The sequence below is a fragment of the Anguilla rostrata genome, chromosome 2 (genome assembly GCF_018555375.3).
Source record: "Anguilla rostrata isolate EN2019 chromosome 2, ASM1855537v3, whole genome shotgun sequence".
Classification (NCBI taxonomy): domain Eukaryota; kingdom Metazoa; phylum Chordata; class Actinopteri; order Anguilliformes; family Anguillidae; genus Anguilla; species Anguilla rostrata.
In genome coordinates this window covers 35,642,681-35,665,029 of record NC_057934.1, presented here as the reverse complement: position 1 = coordinate 35,665,029, position 22,349 = coordinate 35,642,681, and the positions used below count along the sequence as shown (strand labels likewise).

The window sequence follows — 22,349 nt, the reverse complement described above, 5'->3', positions numbered from 1 at the left end:
TTAATGATTCACCATCGGAGTCCGTCAGGGGACAGAGAGCTGCACGGTATGGCGCAGACTGTGGAAGAGGGGTCAGGGTTACCCTGTCAGTCTCCTTTTATTGTTGCATTCTTTAATCCGCAAAGCACACCGGGACGGGACTACATCCAGACGTCTGGCGACTTATCGCGAGCAAGCGTATCATCTCTGTGCTAACGTATAAACAAAGAGCCTGTTCCCATGGGAGGAGGCACCAGGACCACAGGACGCGCGCGGCGCTCAAAGAGCCGTCCCTGTTTATTTTAAAACGACCGGTTAAAAGGTGACAGGAACAGCACTCGGCAGCCAAAGCCGAAGTTCCACTCGTATGCAAGCTCTGTCGCTGAATTACCATGAAAGTTAAAAAAAAATAAATAAATAAAAAAAGTTTTTCTCCCTTATCAACAACGGAACAGCAAAGGCCAGGCTGTCCTTTGTCGGACAGCCCGGCCTTTGGGACAGCATGCCCTTTCAAAGGACAAATTCGCCCAGTTTGTTGTTAAATGCAGGGGAGGGGAGGAGAAAGATAATGGCAATCTGCTGAAAGCATGAATGCTGATCTGCATGGAGTGTTTCTCATATTAAACATTCTTAACCATATCAGCAGAAGCCATGTTAGGAGCACTATCTCAGAAAGCAGAGCATCATGCATATCACACTCTGGGTATTTGTACTATCAGTAAAAAATAAGCCCATTTTTTTCGTTTTTGTTTGGGTGAATTTTCCCTTACTTGACTCTCCTGCTGTGAATTTTACAGTATGCAGTTGCCTTTTTGTGGCTTTTTCCTACACATGCGCACTTGAATGTGACTTTAACATAGGGTGGCACATTAGCATAATGGTTAGGGGACTAGAAGTATAACTGAAAGGTAGGCGGTTTGCTTCCCAGCTGGGGGGTGCCATCATAGCAGCCGTGGGTAGCTGAATTGCTTCAAAAATATCCAGCTGTATAAATGGATTCTATAGAAAAAATAACCAGTAAGTTGCTTGAGATAAGCGTGTTTGCACAAAGCTGAAGTCTCAACACCCTCGCATCACTTACAGCAAGGCCACGTCTGATTAAATTTCCAAGCACTGTCAAAATGATGTCTGTGTAGCTGACAGTGTCAACAATTTAGTAATTCTATTTATGTTGGTAAAACACAGTCCTACGTTTTTGTTATTTTGGTAAAACACAGTCCTACGTTTTTGTCAATTGCCCTATTTTACAGGGAACAGCACCTGTCATGTATCGACTGGTTTGTGCTAAAAGACTGGAGAGAATCTGTGAGTAGTAGGTGTGCGCAGAGCTGACTATTTATATCTGTATTTGTTGAACTGATAAAAGCATTTGTATTTGGATAAAAAAACCGGAAGTGGGAAAGTGTTGCTCGTATGCTAAGCAGGAGTGATTACAGCGATTGTGTTCCCAGCGAGCTATTAGTGAACAGAAAATGCTTACTGCATATGAAGGACAAGTTCAAAAGATGGATTACGCAGGCATATTGTGTCTCCATCTTCATGCTACTCTTTGCAGGCTAGTTCAGATCTTGTTGACAAAGCGGCGGTGTGCGTGAACATTACGCCCACTAGCTCACACTGTCTTCGAGTCAACAGGCTATTCAGGCAAAGGGTTAGCAGGGGACGGCTCTGCTTCGATGCTGACTTGCAAAAACTCCATTATCGATAAAGAAACACATGACTTCTGTTTTTACACAAATTTATAAAGCACACCCTGCTTGCTTTGACTTCATGTTAATCAGGCTAAAACATAAATGACAGCTGTCATACGACAACCACCCGAAAAATGAGGCTATATAAATAAAACTATCTATATCCATAAAGCAACAAAGTCAGAGGAGGCGGGGAAATACTGGTTCTCCAAAAGTAAAATCAATTTCACAATAAAAAGAGCAGATGCTGAATTGCCACAAATAAAGCAAATATGCATTTTAAAATCAGCATATAAGTTAGAAACTTCCTACAGAGCATTCGAAACGCTAAAGAAATGCTGGATGCCATCAAAGCTTTCAACTGCTTGTACATACAGTACTGCATCTTGTTCTGAGATCAGGCATTCTCAGGCAGCTTACCTTTTAAGCACACTGAAAATAAATAAATTGCTTACCTGCGGAAATTCTAAAGTTTTTCTCAGTGTTATATAACGCTGACATAAATGATGTTTTTTGACCTATCCAAGGAAATGCATTCTTTTTGAGCAGTAGCATCTACCAGTTTCAGCATTATAAAATAATTCATGACAAAGGTTAGTGAGACTGACAGAAGATATTGCGACTAAGTTCATTCCACTACAAAGGCACCAAGGAGTCTGAAAGAGTAGAGCTCTACAGCTGGATGCAGAAATTAACAGCATAAGTAACAACATCACAAAGTCTCCCAAGCAGTAGGGACGCAAACAAACAGCAATGAAAGAAAATGAAAGAAACCATAACTAAAAAAAAACTACTGTTTAACAAATAGTCGAGATGTCATACAGGTAAAAATAAAAGAGCTTTTGTCTTACTTCATGACACGCACAGTCGCTGGTGCTCTCCCCTCCAGAGTCCATCACCTTATAAACTTGAACAGAAACACTTGTACAGTTTGAGTTGCCTTGCCTGCGGAAATTTCCCCTTTGGCATAATAATAATAATAATAATAATAATAATAATAATAATAATAAACATTATTTGTGTAGTACCTTTCATACAGAGTTGCAGCTCAAAGTGCTTTGAATAAAAAATACATAAATAAAACAATTGGATATAACAATAAAATTAAATTGCATGTGAAATAAATACACACAATAGCAGAGAAAAACAAAATAAGCACAAGTAAAAATGGGAAAACATTTTAAAATATTTAAAAAACAATGATAAAATAACAAAGAGATGATTAAAAGTAAACAGGTAGGTTTTGTTTTTAAAAAGCCCCGTCAAAGCCCACTTTTTTTAACTGCTTCTCTAATGGGTAGGGTGTAGTGGATAAAAGATGCTTCTCCACTTTTGTGCAGTACACAGGGTACATTTAAAAGATCAGAATCAGAGGACCCAAGGGCTCTCGCTAAAATGTTAGGGAGTTGGAAAAATAAGAAGGTGCTATACCATTGAGCCCTTTGCATTTGAGTAAAAGGACTTCTAAAATAAAAATCAATTCTAAAATGAAAGTGGCCAATGCAGGGTAGCTTAAAAAAGGAGTAATATGCTCTCTTTTCCTGCTTTTATTTAAAAGTCTTGCAGTGGAGTTCTGAATAAGGTGTTATCTCTCTATTGATTTTTTTGGAAGGCCAGTGAGTAGGGCATTACAGTAATCTAACCTACTAGAAATGAAAGCAATAATTAATTTCTCCTGATGTGTCAAAAATGGCTGCACTATGGCAATGTTTCTCCTGTGAAAGAATGCTGAAAGAGAAAGAATCCTTCTGTCCAACAGTGCTGTAACAGGATGTGTCACCCAGTAGATTTTCCATCATTAAAAACACAAAACCATTTGGATATTTTACATTTACAAGTCTTATTCCCTTATTTTCCAAACAGAACTGACATGACGAAAAAAGGGGGTTTGAAGCAATTTTGGAAGTTTCGGTAAGCTAGCTCCTTCTCCACCTCCTATCGCTGAACACGACTGGCTGAGCTGACAGGACTAATATCTAATAAGCTAGCAACAGTGAAAGCATATCCACCAGCGAATAAAGGTTATATGTCCAACTAATTAGGGTGAGAAAGACTGAAGCTGCTGCATGCTTCATTTGCAAGATATGTACTGTATCATTAATTTGAAGCAAGATTTTGATTTTGTAAGCAAGAAAATTTAACTAGCTAATTATATAGCTAACTATTCTGATATCAGCTTATATTTAGAAAGTTAACTCATGAGCTACCAGGCAAGAAAATTAATTATCTGAAAATCTTCAGCGTGCTAGCTGATAAGGATAACATTGATTAAAAATGAAAAGTATATTTGACAATATGGGTTGACAACCTAACAGTGTTTTTAACAATGCACAGTGTATTATTGTTTACAAGAAAATGGAAAGTTATTCAGATATTTCAAATTGACATTATATCCAATTCTTTATCTTCCAAATCAATATTTATGTACCTCAAATGTAATATAATTTCAATAATCTCTGGCTGCTACTAGTGTGCAAAGAACTCAGGTGTTTTTCTGTTGATAAAACACAGGCATAAAAGAGTGAATGTTCAGCCGCCCACATTCGAGTATCTCTCATAGCAGAGCGACCCTGCTCTCCTCATCAAGCCTGACCTTTCATTGAGAACAGACCACTTTCAGTGACTTTTTCACTCAGAGAGGAGGGAAGCCCTCCAAGCCATCTGCTTCTGAAACCCACACATTTCACTTCCCGCCCGTCCATTTTTTTTTGTGTGGTTTTTTTTTTTTCAGATTGAGGAGGCGATGGAGACGCGTGTGTCCAGTTGTCAGTGCCTTTCCGTGGAATCGGCACTGAACAGTTGCAGCCTCACCAGGCCCCAGCTTGAGCCACCACCTTCTTAGGACAGGGGTCACATGAGCAAAAAATACTTTTTTTTGTAACCCTTCTCTCACCATTCGCACAATGATGTTGCTAGGCTAGGCTAAATGCACACCGTATCATACAGTTACAGGAACACAAGCCATATCATACCAACACGGGCATATCTATGGGGACATACAGTGCACACAGACCTCCACATGCCCTTAAAGAGATTTGACTGAATCATGCCCACAGTGTTAGGGTCATGAATAGGTTCCATACAAATATCGTGCACAGTATTCCATTTCTTCGCTTCATTGCTGCATGAATCGGTTTCATTCATTGACACATTTAGCACCAATCAGTCTGCTTCACCTCCCCTCCTAAAGCGAGAGCCCTTTCGGTCACAGGTTAACAATGACAAAACGCTCCCCAGAGCCCGAGAGCCTAAAGCAAACCACCGCAAACAAACAGCTTCAGAGGGAGCCAAAAGCGCGTTTAAAAAGCGCTCTTCTCTCTCGCCCACTCTGCGTGCCGTGTCGGGGGGGGGATGTTTCGTGTTCTTGCGTTTGCGCTAGGGGCCTGGGGGGAGGGGGGGAAGGAAGGAGAGGTGTGTCCGCCTCGCACACTGGCCCTCTGTTGGGCGTTTGGTTACAGAGCCGGGGAGAAGGGCACAGCCTGCGGACGCCGAACACTGCGGCCAGTGTGAGCGGGGAGGTGTGAGCGAGGAGCACACAGGGGCGCGGTTCCCAGGCTCCAGGTTCATTAGCCACTCGATCTCGCTTTAAAGTCCTGCCCAAACAGGGAGGCGCTGACAATCAGATAAATACAGTCAATTAATATGCTGCTGCCTTTAACCGCCGCACACAAGCGTTCATTAAAATGACCTCACATCAGTCTACTGCAGAATTTAATGAATACAGGCTATGTGTACACTTCAAGGACTATGTTGTGTTTAGAAGATGAATGTACTGTAAAAACCATAGAGTTCCCAAAAGGTTCTGCGCTAAAAATTATATTAGAAGTATAGCGTGCCACAAATATGAATAAAGAAAGGTAAACGAAACTGCATGATAAATGTACCAGACAGGTCCACTGGAATAATGTGATTCTGGTGCAGCCTTGAGTGTAAAAATTGTGTCCAAACCGCCATCAGCACTGATCCCCACGGAAGCCCTGCTTTCTGTGGAGAGATTACCTCCGCTCCCTTTTTAAACCTCTCGGGCCCACTGCCATTAATGAGTCGTTTGCTTTGACTGCGCGGAGCTCTGAGTCCGTCAGAGGAAGGTGGTAGGAGCCCGTTAACAAGACAGTCTGCACTCTCTCTCTCTCTCTCTCTCTTCCTCCCCTTCCAGCCCCGTGGAGCCTGCCACACAGGGCCCTCCACAACACTCCGAGGGTCTGTTAATGTCACCCTCTTTATGAGTCCGGGGCTAGATTGAGCCGAGACAGATTTATTTCAGGACGCGGGCCTGGTGAGATCACACCCTTTACAGGTCGGGGGAGGCCTGAGACGAGAGGCCATATCTGTGACTCCTGATGACATTCGAACACGCAAGCGCCGCCGACTGCAGATGCTAAGTTGCAACAACTCGCTGCGTGAAGAACTAGCATGCTACCGTCAAACTAGCAAACAAGGGAGGAGGCCTGGTCCCTACGAACAGGCTGGAATGTATTGTAGAATAAAATGAAAGCTTTCATAAAAAATTAAAAAAAACACCCCACCTGCAGAATCAAGTCTGACATTGATGAGTATGTTAAAATAGCCCACGATTCAGGATAACTGGCAGCTCCAGAACACAACTGGATGAGGAAAAGATCTAAGTGACTTTGGGGCACGGATGGCAGGAGCTTCAGTCACAAAGACTGCTCAACTGGCAAGTGTTTCAATAGGAACAGTGACTAAAGTGACATCTGAATTTTGATCTATGGGAAAGACATCAGTAAATAGGGTGAGACATTGTGATTAAAAGCACACAGTGATGCTCATGCATTAGTGCAATATGTAAGTAAAAACAGAAGAGCAACTCTTCCTCAGGTGACTGAGAATGTCAATGCAGGACGTGATCAGATTGTGTCAGCAAGAACAGTCCATCGACAACTACATAGAGGGGGATAATATAGTAGGGTTACAGTGCATAAACCCCTCATTACAAAGATTAATGCATGTTTGAGAGTTCAGTGCTGCAAAAACCAAAGGCACTGGTCTACAGAGATGCAGAAAAAAAATAATATGGTCAGATGAGACATCCTTCACCATATTCTCAACAAGTTGGTGAGTGCAAGAATGGCGTACACAAGAACGGTACACCAAGAGAATGCTTGATGATCCCTACAATGAGGGGGTCCGGCGGCTCTGTTATGCTATGGGGACCATTTTCTTGGCATGGTGTGGGTCCACTTGTTCCCTTAGAGGGAAGGGTCACTGCAACAAAGTTATTCTGAGTGATCACCTTTATCCTATGATGATGATATCTATCTGATGGGAGTGGTCTCTTCCAGGATGACAATGCCCCCATCCACAGAGCATGAGGGGTCACTGAATGGTTTGATGAATATGAAAATGATGTGAATCATATGCTATGGCCATCACAGTCTCAAGATCTCAACCCAATTGAACACCCGTGGGAGATTTTGGACTGACGTGTTAGACAGCGCTGTCCACCACTGTCATCAAAACACCAAATGAGGCAATATCTTTGGGAAGAATGGTGTTACATCCCTCCAGTAGAGTTCCAGAGACTTGAAGAATCTATGCCAAGGCAATTTGTGTTCTGGTGGCTTGTGGTAGCCCAACACCTTATAAGACTTTGTTGGTTTTTCCTTTCATTTGTCATCCGTCTGTGTGTGTGTGTATATATATATATATATATACACATATACACACACACACACACACACACACACACACTACTGAAGGTTCATCAATCTTTGACTAATGTAGCATGTCTTCCACAAGTTGCTGGCATTGGCTCTTTGACAGCTGCTATCCAATTACATTGGTGCTTATATTAGACTGCTGGCTTCCTATCTTAAAGACACAGGGGATTTTATCCAATAGTTTTCACAAGTTCATCTTACGAGTAATGAGACCTAGTACATGTTCAGACTTGATGTGGTTAGTTTGTATACAAACATTATGCATGCTACCAGTCCAGAGGCTATGCAGTTTTTCCTTTACACTAGGGAGGATCAGACACCACCCACACAACTTTGGGTTGCCACGTCTACTTACAGATACAGGTGAGTTGCTTCTGCCCTGGACTATGCAATATTATTCATGTTCTTGGAGAAAAAGTATGTATATTAAGGAAATCTATTTCTTACCAATATTCCATTCTATTGTCACTTCAGGAATGGATCACAGTTGCTAGATCAAGATCTAGTGACCCTATTAAATTTTACATGGAATATGATTCCAATGACAATATTTACACCAGGGTGATAAAGAAAAGTTTTTGTTTCTTTTTTATGTTTTCTTATGTTTTTCAGTTTTCAAATTGCTTTACTAAAACTGAATCTTCCGTCTGTTTCCATGTGTCAGACAAATTTGTAATATACTTGTATTAACTATACGATCAAATTATTTTTACGTCACACCCAAACATTTGGTTGAATTTGGCCCTATATTAAAAAAGAGAAACTTTCTGTTACCTTGTACTTTGAGTCCTATAAGTGATATAATCCACAATGCATTATATTGGAAACATTGGTACAGTATATATGAGTAAAGGTGATACAAGGAAGGAAGCCTTTACAATTTCCCTTTATTGCAGGGATTTACATTTTCAATATATGTTGGTGTGTGCAAACATGGCAGTCCCTCATCATTTGGACACGTTGTGTGTTTTTCCCTGCTGTCATTGCCTAGTGTGTCATACCATTAAGAGGGTCATTCAATATAATTCAACATAAGACTCAAAAGGCTTTCTACCTAAAATGCTCTTCCTAACAATGTTTAACTCCCAGTAATATAATTTATTTTCTCTCATATGGAGGCAATTCCAACTTACAACTTTGGATCCATATAAATGAGCACAGGACACCAATCCATAGAGGTGATACTAAATCCCTGGTAGCCAGACATTTTCCTGATCTGCAGAATCACATATGCGTGCTTACTTTCTGTGGTATCGACAGATTGTTAATGAACTGTAGCCAGGGCAAGTTACAACAACAAGAATGCAGATGGATTTTAAATTTGAAGACGTCGCATCCTATCATGGTCTCAGTGAGGATTAAAATCTAGGATGTTTTCTCTTTCTCGAGGCAATTTTTCGGTGTCTGATAAAACCACAGTGTCTGGCTGCTGTAATGTTATTTTCCTTGTCATCACCCTGGCATTGTCATGGCAATGATCTGTGTGCTCATCCTCCCTCTTATCTACTGTGCATTGACTCATGATTTTTGCTTCCCACATTGATGGAATCCTACATTGATCAATCAAATGATTGGTTGTTTGTGAATGCTCATATCTCATAGTGTAAAGGCGACTGTCTCAGAATCAACTGCTTACTATTCAACTACTTGACTTTGTGCATTTCCTATTCGGAAAGCACTGAGGGTCACATGGCATAAATGTTAGCTTGCTTTATTCAATCTTCATCTCATAATTTTTGGGGATGTTCCCTTTTTGCCTCATGCAGATGTCCTCTTCCTGTAGGTCTCTGAACTCCACGGGGGCAAACACTGGCCTGTACTTGTGAAATTGCCAGCTTCAGGTTTGAAGTATCACTTCAGAGCCTCACAGCACCAAGCTGGGGGCACAAACCAAGACAGTGGACCCAATCTGCCCCCTCTGTCCTGGTCTCATGCTCCTACCAAAGCAGCATGTATGGGCAGGTGAAGGAACCAACCCACTCCCTCTATCTAACAGCCAGAAACAGAAAGCATTCGGTGACATGGTCTGGTATTGGCTGCACCGATCAATGGAACTCGCTATGCTCCGCGGTATCCCAATACCCAGGAGTGTCAGAAAGCATGATGGGGGCATGTCTTTGCACAGGGACAAGGCCCTGCATGCTCTGCACATCTGTCAGGAACACAACCTACACCCTTTCTCTGGGATGATTGTGAATAGTAAATGCCACAATTTTGCGGATCGCTTCAGAATTGAGTTCGATAACCCTTCGCTGCTTCCTCAGAGCAGGCTCCAATAGGACTACATTGGGCAATGCCTTCACTAACCATGATAAATGTATTTTTTTAAACGAGAAACTATCATCTAAGGGTTTGTGGCTTTTAACTGGTGGAAATGGGATGGTGGGAGCTTCATTTCCAGGCAACTAAACTGCTCCCAGATCTCCAACAGAGGCATTCACCTTCCCTTCATTTTCTTACTTTGAAGCAAATTACAATATTAATTCTTCACTTGACTTAATGTGCTTTTTAGAACATGGTACAGCATGAGCAGTGACAGAGGATTGTTCTATGAATAACACTGCCAGTGGAAACTTGCTTTACTGAATTCAAGGGGAAGGACAGACAGGGGGAAAACGGGGACATGTTCACGTCTAAGGTACTGTACGTGTTGGCGCCACCATGTTTCTCTTCCGTTAGTAGAGCCACTGTTTCTTCTAATGGGTACAGAAAAGCAAATACACATAAAATAGGTATCAAAACCGAAGGGAAACAAGTAATTTTGGGAGCCCTGGGAAACTCAGCAGAGATAAATCAATTCACCTCTGGAGGAGAGCAACAGTCGTTCAGAACGCTTTCCTCTGAAGTCAGCCAGAGGCACACGGCGAACGAGGGCCGTCGCGAAAAGAGCCTGATTAATAAAAGAGAAGCGCTGAGTCTGCCTGCCGTTGTTCAACTCCACCCCCCCCCCCCCTTTTGCTTTTCATTTATTTCTCCACGCTACCACAGGAGGGGACGCGGGACAACGCTGCACTTTGTCTCTTTCCCTCTCTTCACTTGTCGCATTAAAGCAGTGTATTTGAACTTTATTTCCCATTCATTGCATTATTTATAATGTGTTGCTCTCGTACAGCAATACCTTAGCGCAAACTTCGAGGTTGTCTCAGTCGCGGCCAGACGGCTGTCTGGCGGTGACGCGGAACTGGACCGCCAAGGCTCGGGCAGATCGTTTCCGAAGCTGCCGCTGACCTGACCGTCTCCCTCCTCCTCCTCTCTCTCTCTCTCTCTCTCTCTCTCTCTCTCGGAGCGGCTTCCTAACGGCAAACGCGCGTCAAAGGCTCTCCGGCTCGCTATCCGAGACAGCGGGAGGCGGGCCTTTGCGGCGAAGCACCTGTGTCCTCCCGGACCTGTCAGGGGCCGTTACTCAGCGCAGGGGGGCGCGCAGGTCCCCCCGCGGGAGTCGCTCTCCCGTCGGGTTCGGCGTCCCGAAACCTGCAGACCGCCAGCTTGCGCCGTGATGTCACCTTCCACAAAGTCAAAGCGCCATTTATACATGTGGCGCGCGACACGCAGGCGAAAGGGCACTCCGCTGGGGAAATGACAGAACACAATTTGAAGCAATTTTTCCAGGCCAAAAATATACATACAGGACACCAGGTCCTGCAGGCCTCCTGCCATCTTCCTATAATTTTGCAGTAATTTGGATAACAGTTGAAGAACTGAATAAGGTTTTGCTGAGTTTAAAAAAATATATATAATACGCAACAATTATGTTCAATCTAACTGTGCCAGTTACACAGTGGTTCTGGTAGTAACAGTAGCAGCTCAGCTGCTGAACCGCAGAGTGAAAGGAAGGGGCGGCTGACTGCACACGCTAGCGAGCACACATCTGAACTCAAAGAGCACACTGCAGCAATTACGTGGGCCAAAAACCACATCGGGGGATTCTATACTAGGAGAAAATGGTTTATTTGTTTTTTTGGATGTTTGCAAGTTTAATTTTATCCAAAATAGAACAGGCCAAAATTAGCAGAACATTTTTTGGCATTTTTGCTGGTAAACAGATAAATCCAAAAGCACAGCTCGGGTGTAAGCGTCGAACCATTACAGGGAGTTGAGTAGCAGAGAGTGTTGCTTATCACTTGCTTCACCTAATAGAATTTACACCAGAACATTACGAGGACAAAATTTCCTTAAAGGTGTAGTGGATGGTGGGAGGTGGGGTGGGGCTTTTGGACTGGAAAAAAAACTGTACAATGCAGAAGCAGCTCATGGGGTCTGGAAGAAAGGAGGCAAGCTTTTTATCCCTGTTTTTTAAGCCGAGGTTCTGCCCAGGTTCGCGTCTAACTGGCGGTACTAGTGCTGCCCCATTTTTCTACTATCCTAATGTATACAGAGCCTCTCATTCAGTTGGCCAAATAGCACTTAATACAAGACACTAGTGGTAGCCTCGTAGCCATCTGATTGGTCATAGCACTCGGCTACTGCTCTCACCACAAAGGCAAATCTGAAATGGAGCATACTATCAACCAGGACAACATTATCTACGGTCTCAGTGCAAATCAGCTGAAAGACACTATACTGTAACTGGCTACAGCAAAAAAGCTGTATTGTGACACACCCATTACTTGTAGAAGTACCGAGGCCAACAAAATAACTTCTCTAGTACTGATCTGGTAACCCACTTCATTTTGGTATATGTGCCTGTGTTGAAAGATCTTGAACCTCCATCTTCTGATGACTTTATGATATCCAGTTTAGATCTGCCCTCGTTTTAAATTCTGCTGGTCAAATAGGAATTTGAAAATAGAAAAATGTGCAAGTTAGTTTTGTATAGCCTCACTAAGGACAGCTAGTAGACTAGTGCTGCTTCTAAAGATCCCTGCACCACGATAAATCACAATTAATGGATGGATATAACTACAAATAACATCAACTATGCCTTCGACTGGCCTGGCAGTTTAGCTACTTTATCTAATGTATCTTCAAGAAAACAAAATTTTTCTTTAGCTAACGTGTATGGAGGACTAAATATGCCAAAATGAAATAGTTGAATAAATAAATATGGAATTATATAAATAAATGAACAGACATGTAAATAATTATATTAATACTTCATTTTATTTTGAAATAATTAAATAATTCAGACACGTGTGAGTATGTCCTGCCACAAAATCATGTGACAGGAAATCTGAACCATTTTGAAAAGTCTCATTATGAAACGATAAAAGGAGTTTCGGAAATAAAAAGCCTATTTGGAAATAAGTAATTCGAGAAGTCTTTATGAAAAGAAAAAAGCCATTCGAGTATTTCATTATTTACCAATTAATTACTTTATTTAAATATTTATCTATTTCATTCCATATTTTATTTAATTTATTTAATTATTTCATTTTGGCAAATCCGCCATAAACATTAGCGAGCTCACCCAGTTTACCTTTTGCTATGCTGATTTTACTAAATAAAAAAATGTAATTGATCTAAAAATGTCTAGCTGCCCTAATTAAAAAAACAAGTTGAATTAAATAATATAATATTAAAGAATTTTATGACAATTCTGCTACTCATTATCGCTGTCGTTATTACTGATTTCTTGGTAGCCACTCCTTAATATTAGAAAGGAGAGACTCATATATTTAACTGACAGTAGTGTTGTTCAATCTACTATAAGTCCTAGTCTGGTTGCTATTTTTGGAAACTATGATTGGACGAAAGCGCTTCCTCTTCTCATGTGATTTATCACAATAAAAATATTACAAAACGAAAAACAAAAAAAACAGGAGCTTCTGTCTTTGATACATATGTATAATGGATGACTAGCGCCTCTGAGTTAAGTTTGAGACTGCCCAAGGTGCAGGTTCACACTATTTCCCTTTCAGGCCAATAAAGGTCACTGTTTCTGCCACAATTAATAACTAAAACTAACTACGCTTAATTCTCACAAGGAGTTTTAAAAATATATTTTTCATTTTGAGGAGGCAGAGCCTCCTTTGCCTACCTGGAGGAGCCTCCACTGACACAATGGGATATCCAATCGCAAAGCGAAAACATTAGAATACATGGCACATAGAATAAAAGAATATATGGTATATAGAATCACTAAAGGAAAATACTCTAAAATAACACAAGAATTTCCACGTATGCAGCCTTTAGATCAGTAACCTCCCGAAAGAATATGCAGCAGGTAGAGAACACATAGCTAACTGAAGAGAAGTGATTGGGAATAAAACTTTGGTTTCAACATTCTGGCTGTAAGAAATGGCCAGCTGTACAAACAGCATTTCGGCAGATAAAGAAGAGATCTTCCTCTTCCCAAAGCCGAAGGTTTTTTTAATCAGTGGTACCCTCTTCCCCAGACAGGAACAGAGTATACCTGTTTAACTGAGGAAGTCCATCAATCAAATTGACTCCTTTTTAATGCAGAGCGGTTTGAGCCCCCAGGATCATAGGATTTGCTCAAGGATAAAGGTAAGCTTCTGAAACCGCACTCGCACATATCTGGAGATGACATTACGGTGACATAACACTTTAACATCACCCCTGTTGCAACTGTGTTATGCGTGCGATGGGTGAGCAGTGCAGTACCGTAAAATAAGTGTGTTTGGATGGGGAATCTGTACACTGTTACGCCTCTCAGCTGTGCAAGGTCGACTGACCCCGGATCCCAGTCCAAAGGTAAGTCTTATGACGAATAAATGAAAAGATTCACAATCGACCAAAAAAAAGGCAATAGCTAAAAAAAAAAAAACCCTCTCCAAATGCCGCCAGATTATTATTGGGGATTGTAGCTCAGAGATAGCAGCGGGAAAGGGACGGAAGGTTGACTGGCTCTTATTCTCCGGAGTCACGGGCGAGATGAATCCTTCAATCTGAAATAAGCCTTTTAAATCATGGAGGGAAACTCTGGGAGAAAGTCACAGTTCTAAATCGATACGATGAAATAGCTTTCTTGCATCCTGGTGTTGAAATCCTGTGCCAGGGCTGACAAGGCAACTTCGCAGTCAGTAGCCCTCCCCCTTCTCGGATAATACCATGCCCATCATTCCATGGCTAGCAGCAGCAGAGAATATCAATGCCGAGGGGTCCCTGGCACCCGGAGAGCGGCGGAGGGCTGAGCTGAGGAGCCTGGCGCAAAGGCAACATCCCTGGATCCACGCCAGGGCTTCCCTGCTACTGATTAAGGCAACAAGCTGGGGTCTAAGTGGGAGGGATGAGGCTGATTTACACTCCCGTTCAGTTTTTTAGCAGCATAATGAAGACTTTTACGCTCCCAACACTACATTTCCCACAATACCACAATGAATTCAGCACTGACAAATGGGACATTGCTCTATTGCACTTTCTTAACCAATTCCTTGGGCCCCATTAGTGTCAGGTTCTTTATTTAGTTGTGACATGCACCTTTTTCTCAGTAATTTTCTTCCCTGGCCTGGATGCAAAACAGTTCTCATTCATTATCTGCCCATTCATCATCTGCCCATCATCTGCCCAAAATGTCTCCAATATCAGGGGGCAAAATAACTGCGTTAACATACCTCACAGCACTTCAAAATACAGACCCCCAAATCTCCTTAAGAAAACGGCAAATTCCAAGTCTTCAAATAAGTAGTTCTGAAGGGCTGCCAGCTTTTTGTCAAATGGAAGTCTGATTAAATATTAATTGTTTTTTCAATTAACAATTAGCACTAACAGCAGTTCTGCTGACTACAGAGTTTTGATGTGGAGATGTCCGGTTGACTGGTAGCACAGCAGCACTACCTCCACCAGGGCAAATAAGCCTGTCTTCTCATAATGGATTCTGGCCCAGAAGGGGGGGGGGGGGTGGCTTTTCAGAATGGTTTAATTCAGAGATGGGGCTCTCTTCTCAGAAAAATGCATGGGAGGCATTTAGCCACGCTGGATATACTTAATATGTCATCCTACAGAGAGGAAGTGTTCTCAAGGTTGGTCATGGGCAGGGACATAGGTGCCAATTTAATGAACTAGAAAAATTTTACCCAAAAAGTTTTACCCAAATACAATAATAATTAGATTTTTTTAAATGCTTGTAGAATATGTATGTATATGACATAACTTGACTGGCTAGAGTTGCCGAGTGGCCCACATTGCCATGTCAGAAGCCTGGGGTTACATTTTAACTAGTGGGGGCACTAGTCATTGAATGGATTGTCCAGTTAATATAATTCACTATTATTCTAGGCACGTCTAGCAGACATCTAGTGAAAAATGGCATCTAAGCAGTAGCTATGCCTGAAGTAGTCGGGCTGGTCTGGCTGGCTGATAAACCCACGTCCTGTCTGTAAACAAAAGAGGAGGCTCCCGCAACCTGGGGGCAAAAAGTGTGTCACCCTGGTAGGCTATCATAATGTGGCGAACTTGATCATCAACATATTTAATGTACTAAGCACACCCTGTGTTTCTGGTTTATTTATCTTTGCAAAGCTAGAAAATATATAGCGTTGAAGTCATATTAAAACTTCTTTTTGGAACTTTTCTCTTGTGAGCTAGCCTATCTAGCTGTAATTATGTTATAAATGAGTACAAGTTTACCGTCATTAACTGTCAATTCTTGATCAGCAGCAAGTTAACTCAAATTTTAACATTATGTCAACTCAACAAAGTTTGAACAGATATAACTCATTAACCAAAATTGAGCTGATGACAATAATAACTTTGATTGTCTGTTTGAAATGGATTGAGTGTAACTTTTGTTAATGATAACATTTGGCCAGAGTCTACAGTCTGCCTATAGGCCACTTAACACACAAACAAAAGTGGAGCAGCTGAAAACAATCATTTCAGTAAATTGCCTGTGTGAAATGATGCGTTTATAACACAGTACTTAAAGCCTATCCTTAAGCATGTAACCTACTTTACTTTTTTGGCCAGAGTAGAAACTGCACTAGCACCACCAGCAGGGGCTTTCGTTGAGAGTGGATGGCGGTTTGAGCTACCAAGTTCGTTCAGATGGACGTAATTGTTTTTTTTTTTTTTTACTTCATCCAATGTCCTCCTCACCTAGATTTCTATACAGGTGTTCTGGTGAATTCAGTGCCTCTATTTCCCCTGCATATAATTAACAACAGGGTATTTGCTGAGAAATAATACTATTAACGACAAAGCAATAGCAATAATACTTAGCAAATTTTTTGGCAGAATTTAGAGAGAATTCCAACTGCACTGCAAGTCTCTCTGAATGACAGGGCGATAAGAGCGGCATCGTTCTTGTTCATAGTAGCCATCCTTGCATCATTATTCACTGATTTACATTTGCTACTGTACCATATTGGTTTAATCGTTAAAATTCTTTTTAGATATAGTGACACAATTACAAAAAAAAAAAAAAAAAACCACAAACCATGAAAATCATAGGACATAGCAACCACTGATTTGAAATCAGTAGCCTACATGCAAAGTACCTGGGGAATATGCATGGGAAACGGACGCTGAATTCAGCAGCACGCCAGGACCTGGGCGTGTCGAGAATCATTGTTTTTATTATTGCTACCCGCAATCATAAATTCCCTCCTCCCCCCACCCTGGCATTCACTAATCTCTTTTCTTTGGCACCCCCATGACAAGCAGATTTGTAAACCCTGCGCACGCCCCGGGGACAGGGGCATAATTAAATGCTGACTAAATGACTGGGCAAGCTGGTGGCACACAGGGCTGCTTTTGTTGCCCCAGGTGAGGCAGCTGCCCCGGTCACAGGGGCATTCTCTTACTTTGCCTTGCAGCATTTAGAACAGAGCCCTTCTACTGGCAGCCCTAACACAGGGCCTTCACACTCACCCTTCAGAGCAGCAATCATGTCCAGCCCTGTGCTCCTTTCAAATGGCAGTCTGAAGAACTGCACTTCCTTTAGCTGGATAGATCAAGTGAATTCATTATTTAACAAGTTGTCAGTACACACAGCAACCCCTCTTACACAATACATAAATTGTGGAAACTTCTAAATTCTCAAACTTTTACCCAAAATTACAGTCATAGCAGCACTGAAAAAAACATTTCTATTTCCTCCACCTAAACACTTTCATGGCGTGCAATTGGCCGTTTTTCCCCCACATAGAACGGCAGAAGATTGGTCAGTGGTCCCAAAGCAAAAACAAATAACACCGTAGCTAAGACTGTGCCGCCGGTTGACAGTTGTTGAAATGTTCCTAGTAGCCGTCACTAGCAAACAGATTTAGACTTGCGCAGTGTGGGTCTATGGGACAGGGTCCCGACAGGTGATGGACGATGCAAAGTGATGAGGAAATGCAGCCTGTCAACACTTACCCACACAAATCATGGTACGCACTTCTTACACTGCTCTAAATCTCGGTATCATATGTACCAGGGAGCTCAGGCACAAACGACTCCTCTGCTTTTGATATAACTGTCATTCGGGAACCTCTGACCCCCCGAAAAGCAATAAGGATATAAATAATCATTTCATAGTTGCAACAGTCTGCACGCAAGTCCTGTAAATTCTGTTACAGTATTGTATACATAGCACAACTGCAAATACCCTCCCTAAGCTCTGGCCCTTCGCTAATGTCAGTGAAACTGAAAATCGACAGGCTTGAGACTGACCTGTCCAACTTCACTAATGTTTTCTTGAATTTCAATCATTTCACCAGCTAGAAGCAGACTTTCTAAAATTGCAGTAACAGCAAAATTGTCAAAATCCGTTGCCTGTATTTTCAAGCCAGACCTACATAAACATGAATTAAATATTACCAAAGCACTGATATGTGAAACAGACTCTTCTTCAAAGCCATACTCTTGTTTCTCAAGAAATATTTGCCAATTTCCCTCACTCATGAAGACTTTGTCAAAAGATAATTGGCACAATCACAAGATGTGACAGTCAGAAAGAACATTGGGACTACAGTGAGCTTATTTTGAAAGATGCAGCTACTTAATTTGTAAATTTATTACAAAACGCAATCTCAAGCAACGTATCATAAAAATTCTACTTGCAGGATTTAACCAATAAATACCAGTAAAGTATCAAATAAATCAACAAACAAATATTTTTGAATATCCAAAGACCAGTTGTTGTTCCTCACTCTCAAACCCCTTTCTGCTCTGCTAAGATAATGAAACAGCCTACATTGTAAATGCTTCATTAAGTTGTACATGTGCGTGGGCATACAGCATGCCTGTCTAACAAATGTATGTACTCACAACTAGCTCTAAGCCACAGCCCCTTCACCAGCCTCTCAGTTATTCTTCAATACGTTTCACCTATACCAGTTTGAATTTACTATTTTGTACTCATTTAATAGCAATGTTGTACGGTACAAGACAAAGACGCGCGGGCGCGTGTGTGTGCGTGCTTGTGTTTCAAATTGTCAAAATGGGCAACTTGTTATAAAGACAACAAGAAACACATGGCCAACAAAAAACCTGCACATCGGCTTCAGATAAGCTCTTACCTTCCTCTGTCAATTGTGTGAAATGCGTAAGAACAGGCCAGTTACATTTTCAATGAAAGCGCATTTAAAAAATATTATCAATGTGGAGTACATAATTTCATGTCCTGCAACAGCATGTGGCTATGAACTAAAACAATGAATCTTGTTTCTAGAAATTCGCCGTGCACACGAGCTCGTCAGAGTACAAGTTCATAAGAATAACACGACTAAGGCTGGGCTAAAGTTTTACCATGCATGCACAGTAGTTTAAGAGACCTGCATACACAGCACTGCAGACCGCTGTATTAAAAGAACATTCTCTACAATAATGTTCGTTAAATTAGCGTTTATTCAGACTCGTTAAATAACACACCTGACAACCTGCATGTCAAGTTGACAACGTCAAAAAAGTCGGTGTTTATCGTACAGGATAATTTTCTGAGGCATCACTAAGCATAAATGTATGATTTTGTAAATATTCGAGAGGGACCACTGCATTAGACGTCCATCAATATGCTCTTCATTGTATCATGAAGGGAACAGGCATATTTGATAATCCATCTAGGCTATAAAAGCGGTGTTTTTCGTTGCGAGGAAGAAACTTGTTCTTGGAATAAAATACACTGGCAACCCTCATATCTTATTTCACTTGGCATATTTAATGTTCAAGCCTAAAGTATTTCATTTCACACCTACCTGTCCCGATTCGTTTCTGAATTTCTCCGTGGTCGTCTGTACCCAACATTTCTTTCGCAGCCGTGTGACAGAACTGAACTGCTACAGCTGAGCGCCGGGCTCGCGCTTTCGAAATCCTGCCGATCACGCGCGCTACCCCCTTTTCCACGGTAATGCGCAACTGAAGGGATCTCTACCGATATCAGGAAAGCGATCGCATAGGCTAGTGTAGGGCAGAGAACAGTTCCATTCCTTGACGCTCGTGTTTACAGTTCCTTAAAATAAAAAAGGTTTACGCGTCAGAGCTTCATTGTTTTGCTTGGATGGTACCCTGTTTTAAAATCATCCGACATACACGAAGTGTTAGTGCACTCTCCAGGCCTATCTTAATTAGGAAATAGAATATTCTTTTTATAACATTGATATTAAGTGTCAACGCAACAATTCAGCTGTAACTCTGTGACCCCCTCAGATCAAATTAATTCATGGGCTAAACTATGTGCTGGCGCGTGGAGACAGCATGCATTCTTTTGGCAGTGGCCAGATGAACGTTGTTTAGACTGATACTCTGGTGTAAATTATAGACCGTGTCAAATATGTCAGTGCAGGAAGAGTAATATCACTGAAACACATTTGTAGTGTGCTGACTGAGTGAGCCCATCAATTAAACATTGGACAAAACAGCCTACACTAAATATCCTTTTCACTATACCCTATAGTGAAAAAATGTGGATGGATACAAGTAATCCACTATCGATTAAGTCAGCCTATTTGATTGGATACTGAATCCAGCGAGCTACACCAAATACCAGTGACTGACAGTGATCAAATGAACCATTACTCGAGTAAAGAGAATTGTAGCTTTGTGATTAATAAAATATGAACTTACGGTTGTTAAATATATTAATTAAAACGTTGAAACGGGCGACTGGAGGATAGCTATAAGAAGCCTACAACATGGATAAACATATTTAATAATCTCCTATAAGCAATCGGTTACGACAGAGCGACAGTGTCTTTCCAGTAAATAATGTTCCCATAAACCAGCTTATTAAGTATTTAGTGTCACCATTAAATTAGCAGAATCAATCGGTGTTCATTTACAAACAAGCATCGATATCACTCATTTAGTATACTGTTATACATGATGTATTCGAAGGCAGAGGAAAATGACGAGATAAATCAGGGTCCCAAGCCAATATATTAAATCCTATCGCAGGCTCTAGTTGCCATGAAGGCCAGTCGCATCCTCATTAAAATTTTTGGTTCGCATTCAGTTGCGAATGTCTCAGGGTCACTTTGAGCAGGCCGATCCGAGCGCATAAGCGTGGTCCAGCGTGCACAAGGCAGCTGTCAGGCAGACATTGATGGATGCGCTGTGGAAACATACTTGGAGTTCGAGCTATGTCCTTCCCTGCAAGTACTTTGGCACCCTGCTCAACCAACGGGAAGGCTCATAAAAATACATTCTGAGTGTACACAGCAACCTAAGAGGGTGTAAGATAATACTCTCCATCAAAGGTCCTTCTGCCGCAAAACTGTTTTCATTATGCGATTTATTTGGCTAAACATACTGGTATTATAAGGAGCGGGAGTATTTATCTTGAAATAACACGAATACCACGTGCCAGTTATACCACGTGCCAGTTATTGCCTTATGTATAGTTACCATAAGTATATATAAAAGATTTTTGGTTGTATTCCCAATTGCTCTGATCTGCATCTGGCTCTGTGGTGGGTAAAATGCCAACAGACACTATACTATTACAGATGTCATACTCAATCTGTCAAAAAGGGAACTACGTTGGTATACTAAGTTAACGCAAATTAACACAAAGTCAGGCAACAATTTAAACCGAACGCTCTTTGCTCATTTACAGACAAATTGATATACATTTACTAGTCATAATTCTGCATTTTATTTTATTATTGTTAGTGTTCACATTAATGAGTTTGACTGTTTTGGACAAGGGCTGGTGACCACTAATTTACACAACTCTGCACCAACTTCTTGGGCACCTGTGTGTAAACACATTATGCAATGCTCAGCACAATAGATAACTGTATTATAAGGCATTATGCATAGAGATTAATACAGTTATCACTTTATTTGCAATCTGTACAGTAAAAACATATATATTACATCCAGTAATCAATGGTTGTAAATTATTAATAGGCATATTGCAGCCTAGGCCCTTCTTTTAATGATGTTTTCGTCTGAGCATGTGAAATGCTATATCCTGTTGAAAACACTAAAAGGCACACAAAAAACAGTTAACCGGTTAGTTGCTTCAAAATCATGCGTGAGATGCTGCCATTAAAAGCAGACTAATGCAAAACCAGAGGTTTAGCATACTGTACTGTTGATAGGTTTCATAGGAACTCAAATATTGCCTATTCTAAAATCAGGACTATTCACATTCATATACCTTAGTATCGACAATTAAATTCAAAAGTATTGGGACAGCAAAACAATTTTTGTTGTTTTGGCTCTATACTCGAGCACACTGGATTTGAAATAAAACAACAAATATGGGTGTCCCTTTTTATACATAGCCCCCTCATTGTTGGGGAGCAAAATGAAATGGAAAATTGGCTGGTCAGCAGTTTCTTGACCAGCTGTCTTTGCATCATTAGCTTTTGCACATGACAGTTAACAAAAGGTCTACAGCTGATTCTTGTTGTGGAATTTGCACTTGAAACCTTTTGCTGTTGTATCTCAATATGAGGACAAAAGAAGTGTTAATGCCATCATGAAGGTGAATAACATGAATAAATTGATCAGAGACCAAATCAACTGTTTGATTCATTGTTAGGAAGCAGGAACCCACTGGTGAGCTCAGCAATTGCAAACAACCTGGTAGACCACAGAAGACTACTGTGGATGACCAAAGAACACTAAGAAAAGAAAAGCCCCTTCTCAACTGTCAAACAGATCAAGA

At 41.3% G+C, this 22,349-nt stretch overlaps 1 protein-coding gene across 2 annotated transcripts in view; it reads right to left on the bottom strand.

The window, feature by feature from the left end:
* znf385c (zinc finger protein 385C) overlaps positions 1 to 22,349 on the bottom strand; it is a 228,391-nt gene that overhangs the window by 171,491 nt on the left and 34,551 nt on the right. The window contains exon 1 of one of the 2 annotated variants that reach the window (XM_064321828.1): positions 19,429 to 19,556. The exons of the other annotated variant lie outside the window; for it this stretch is intronic. Coding sequence (XP_064177898.1) covers positions 19,429 to 19,477 — 49 coding nt within the window. The 5' untranslated portion in view covers positions 19,478 to 19,556. Of the gene's footprint in view, positions 1 to 19,428; positions 19,557 to 22,349 lie in introns of those variants that run through there. 2 annotated transcript variants of the gene reach the window in all.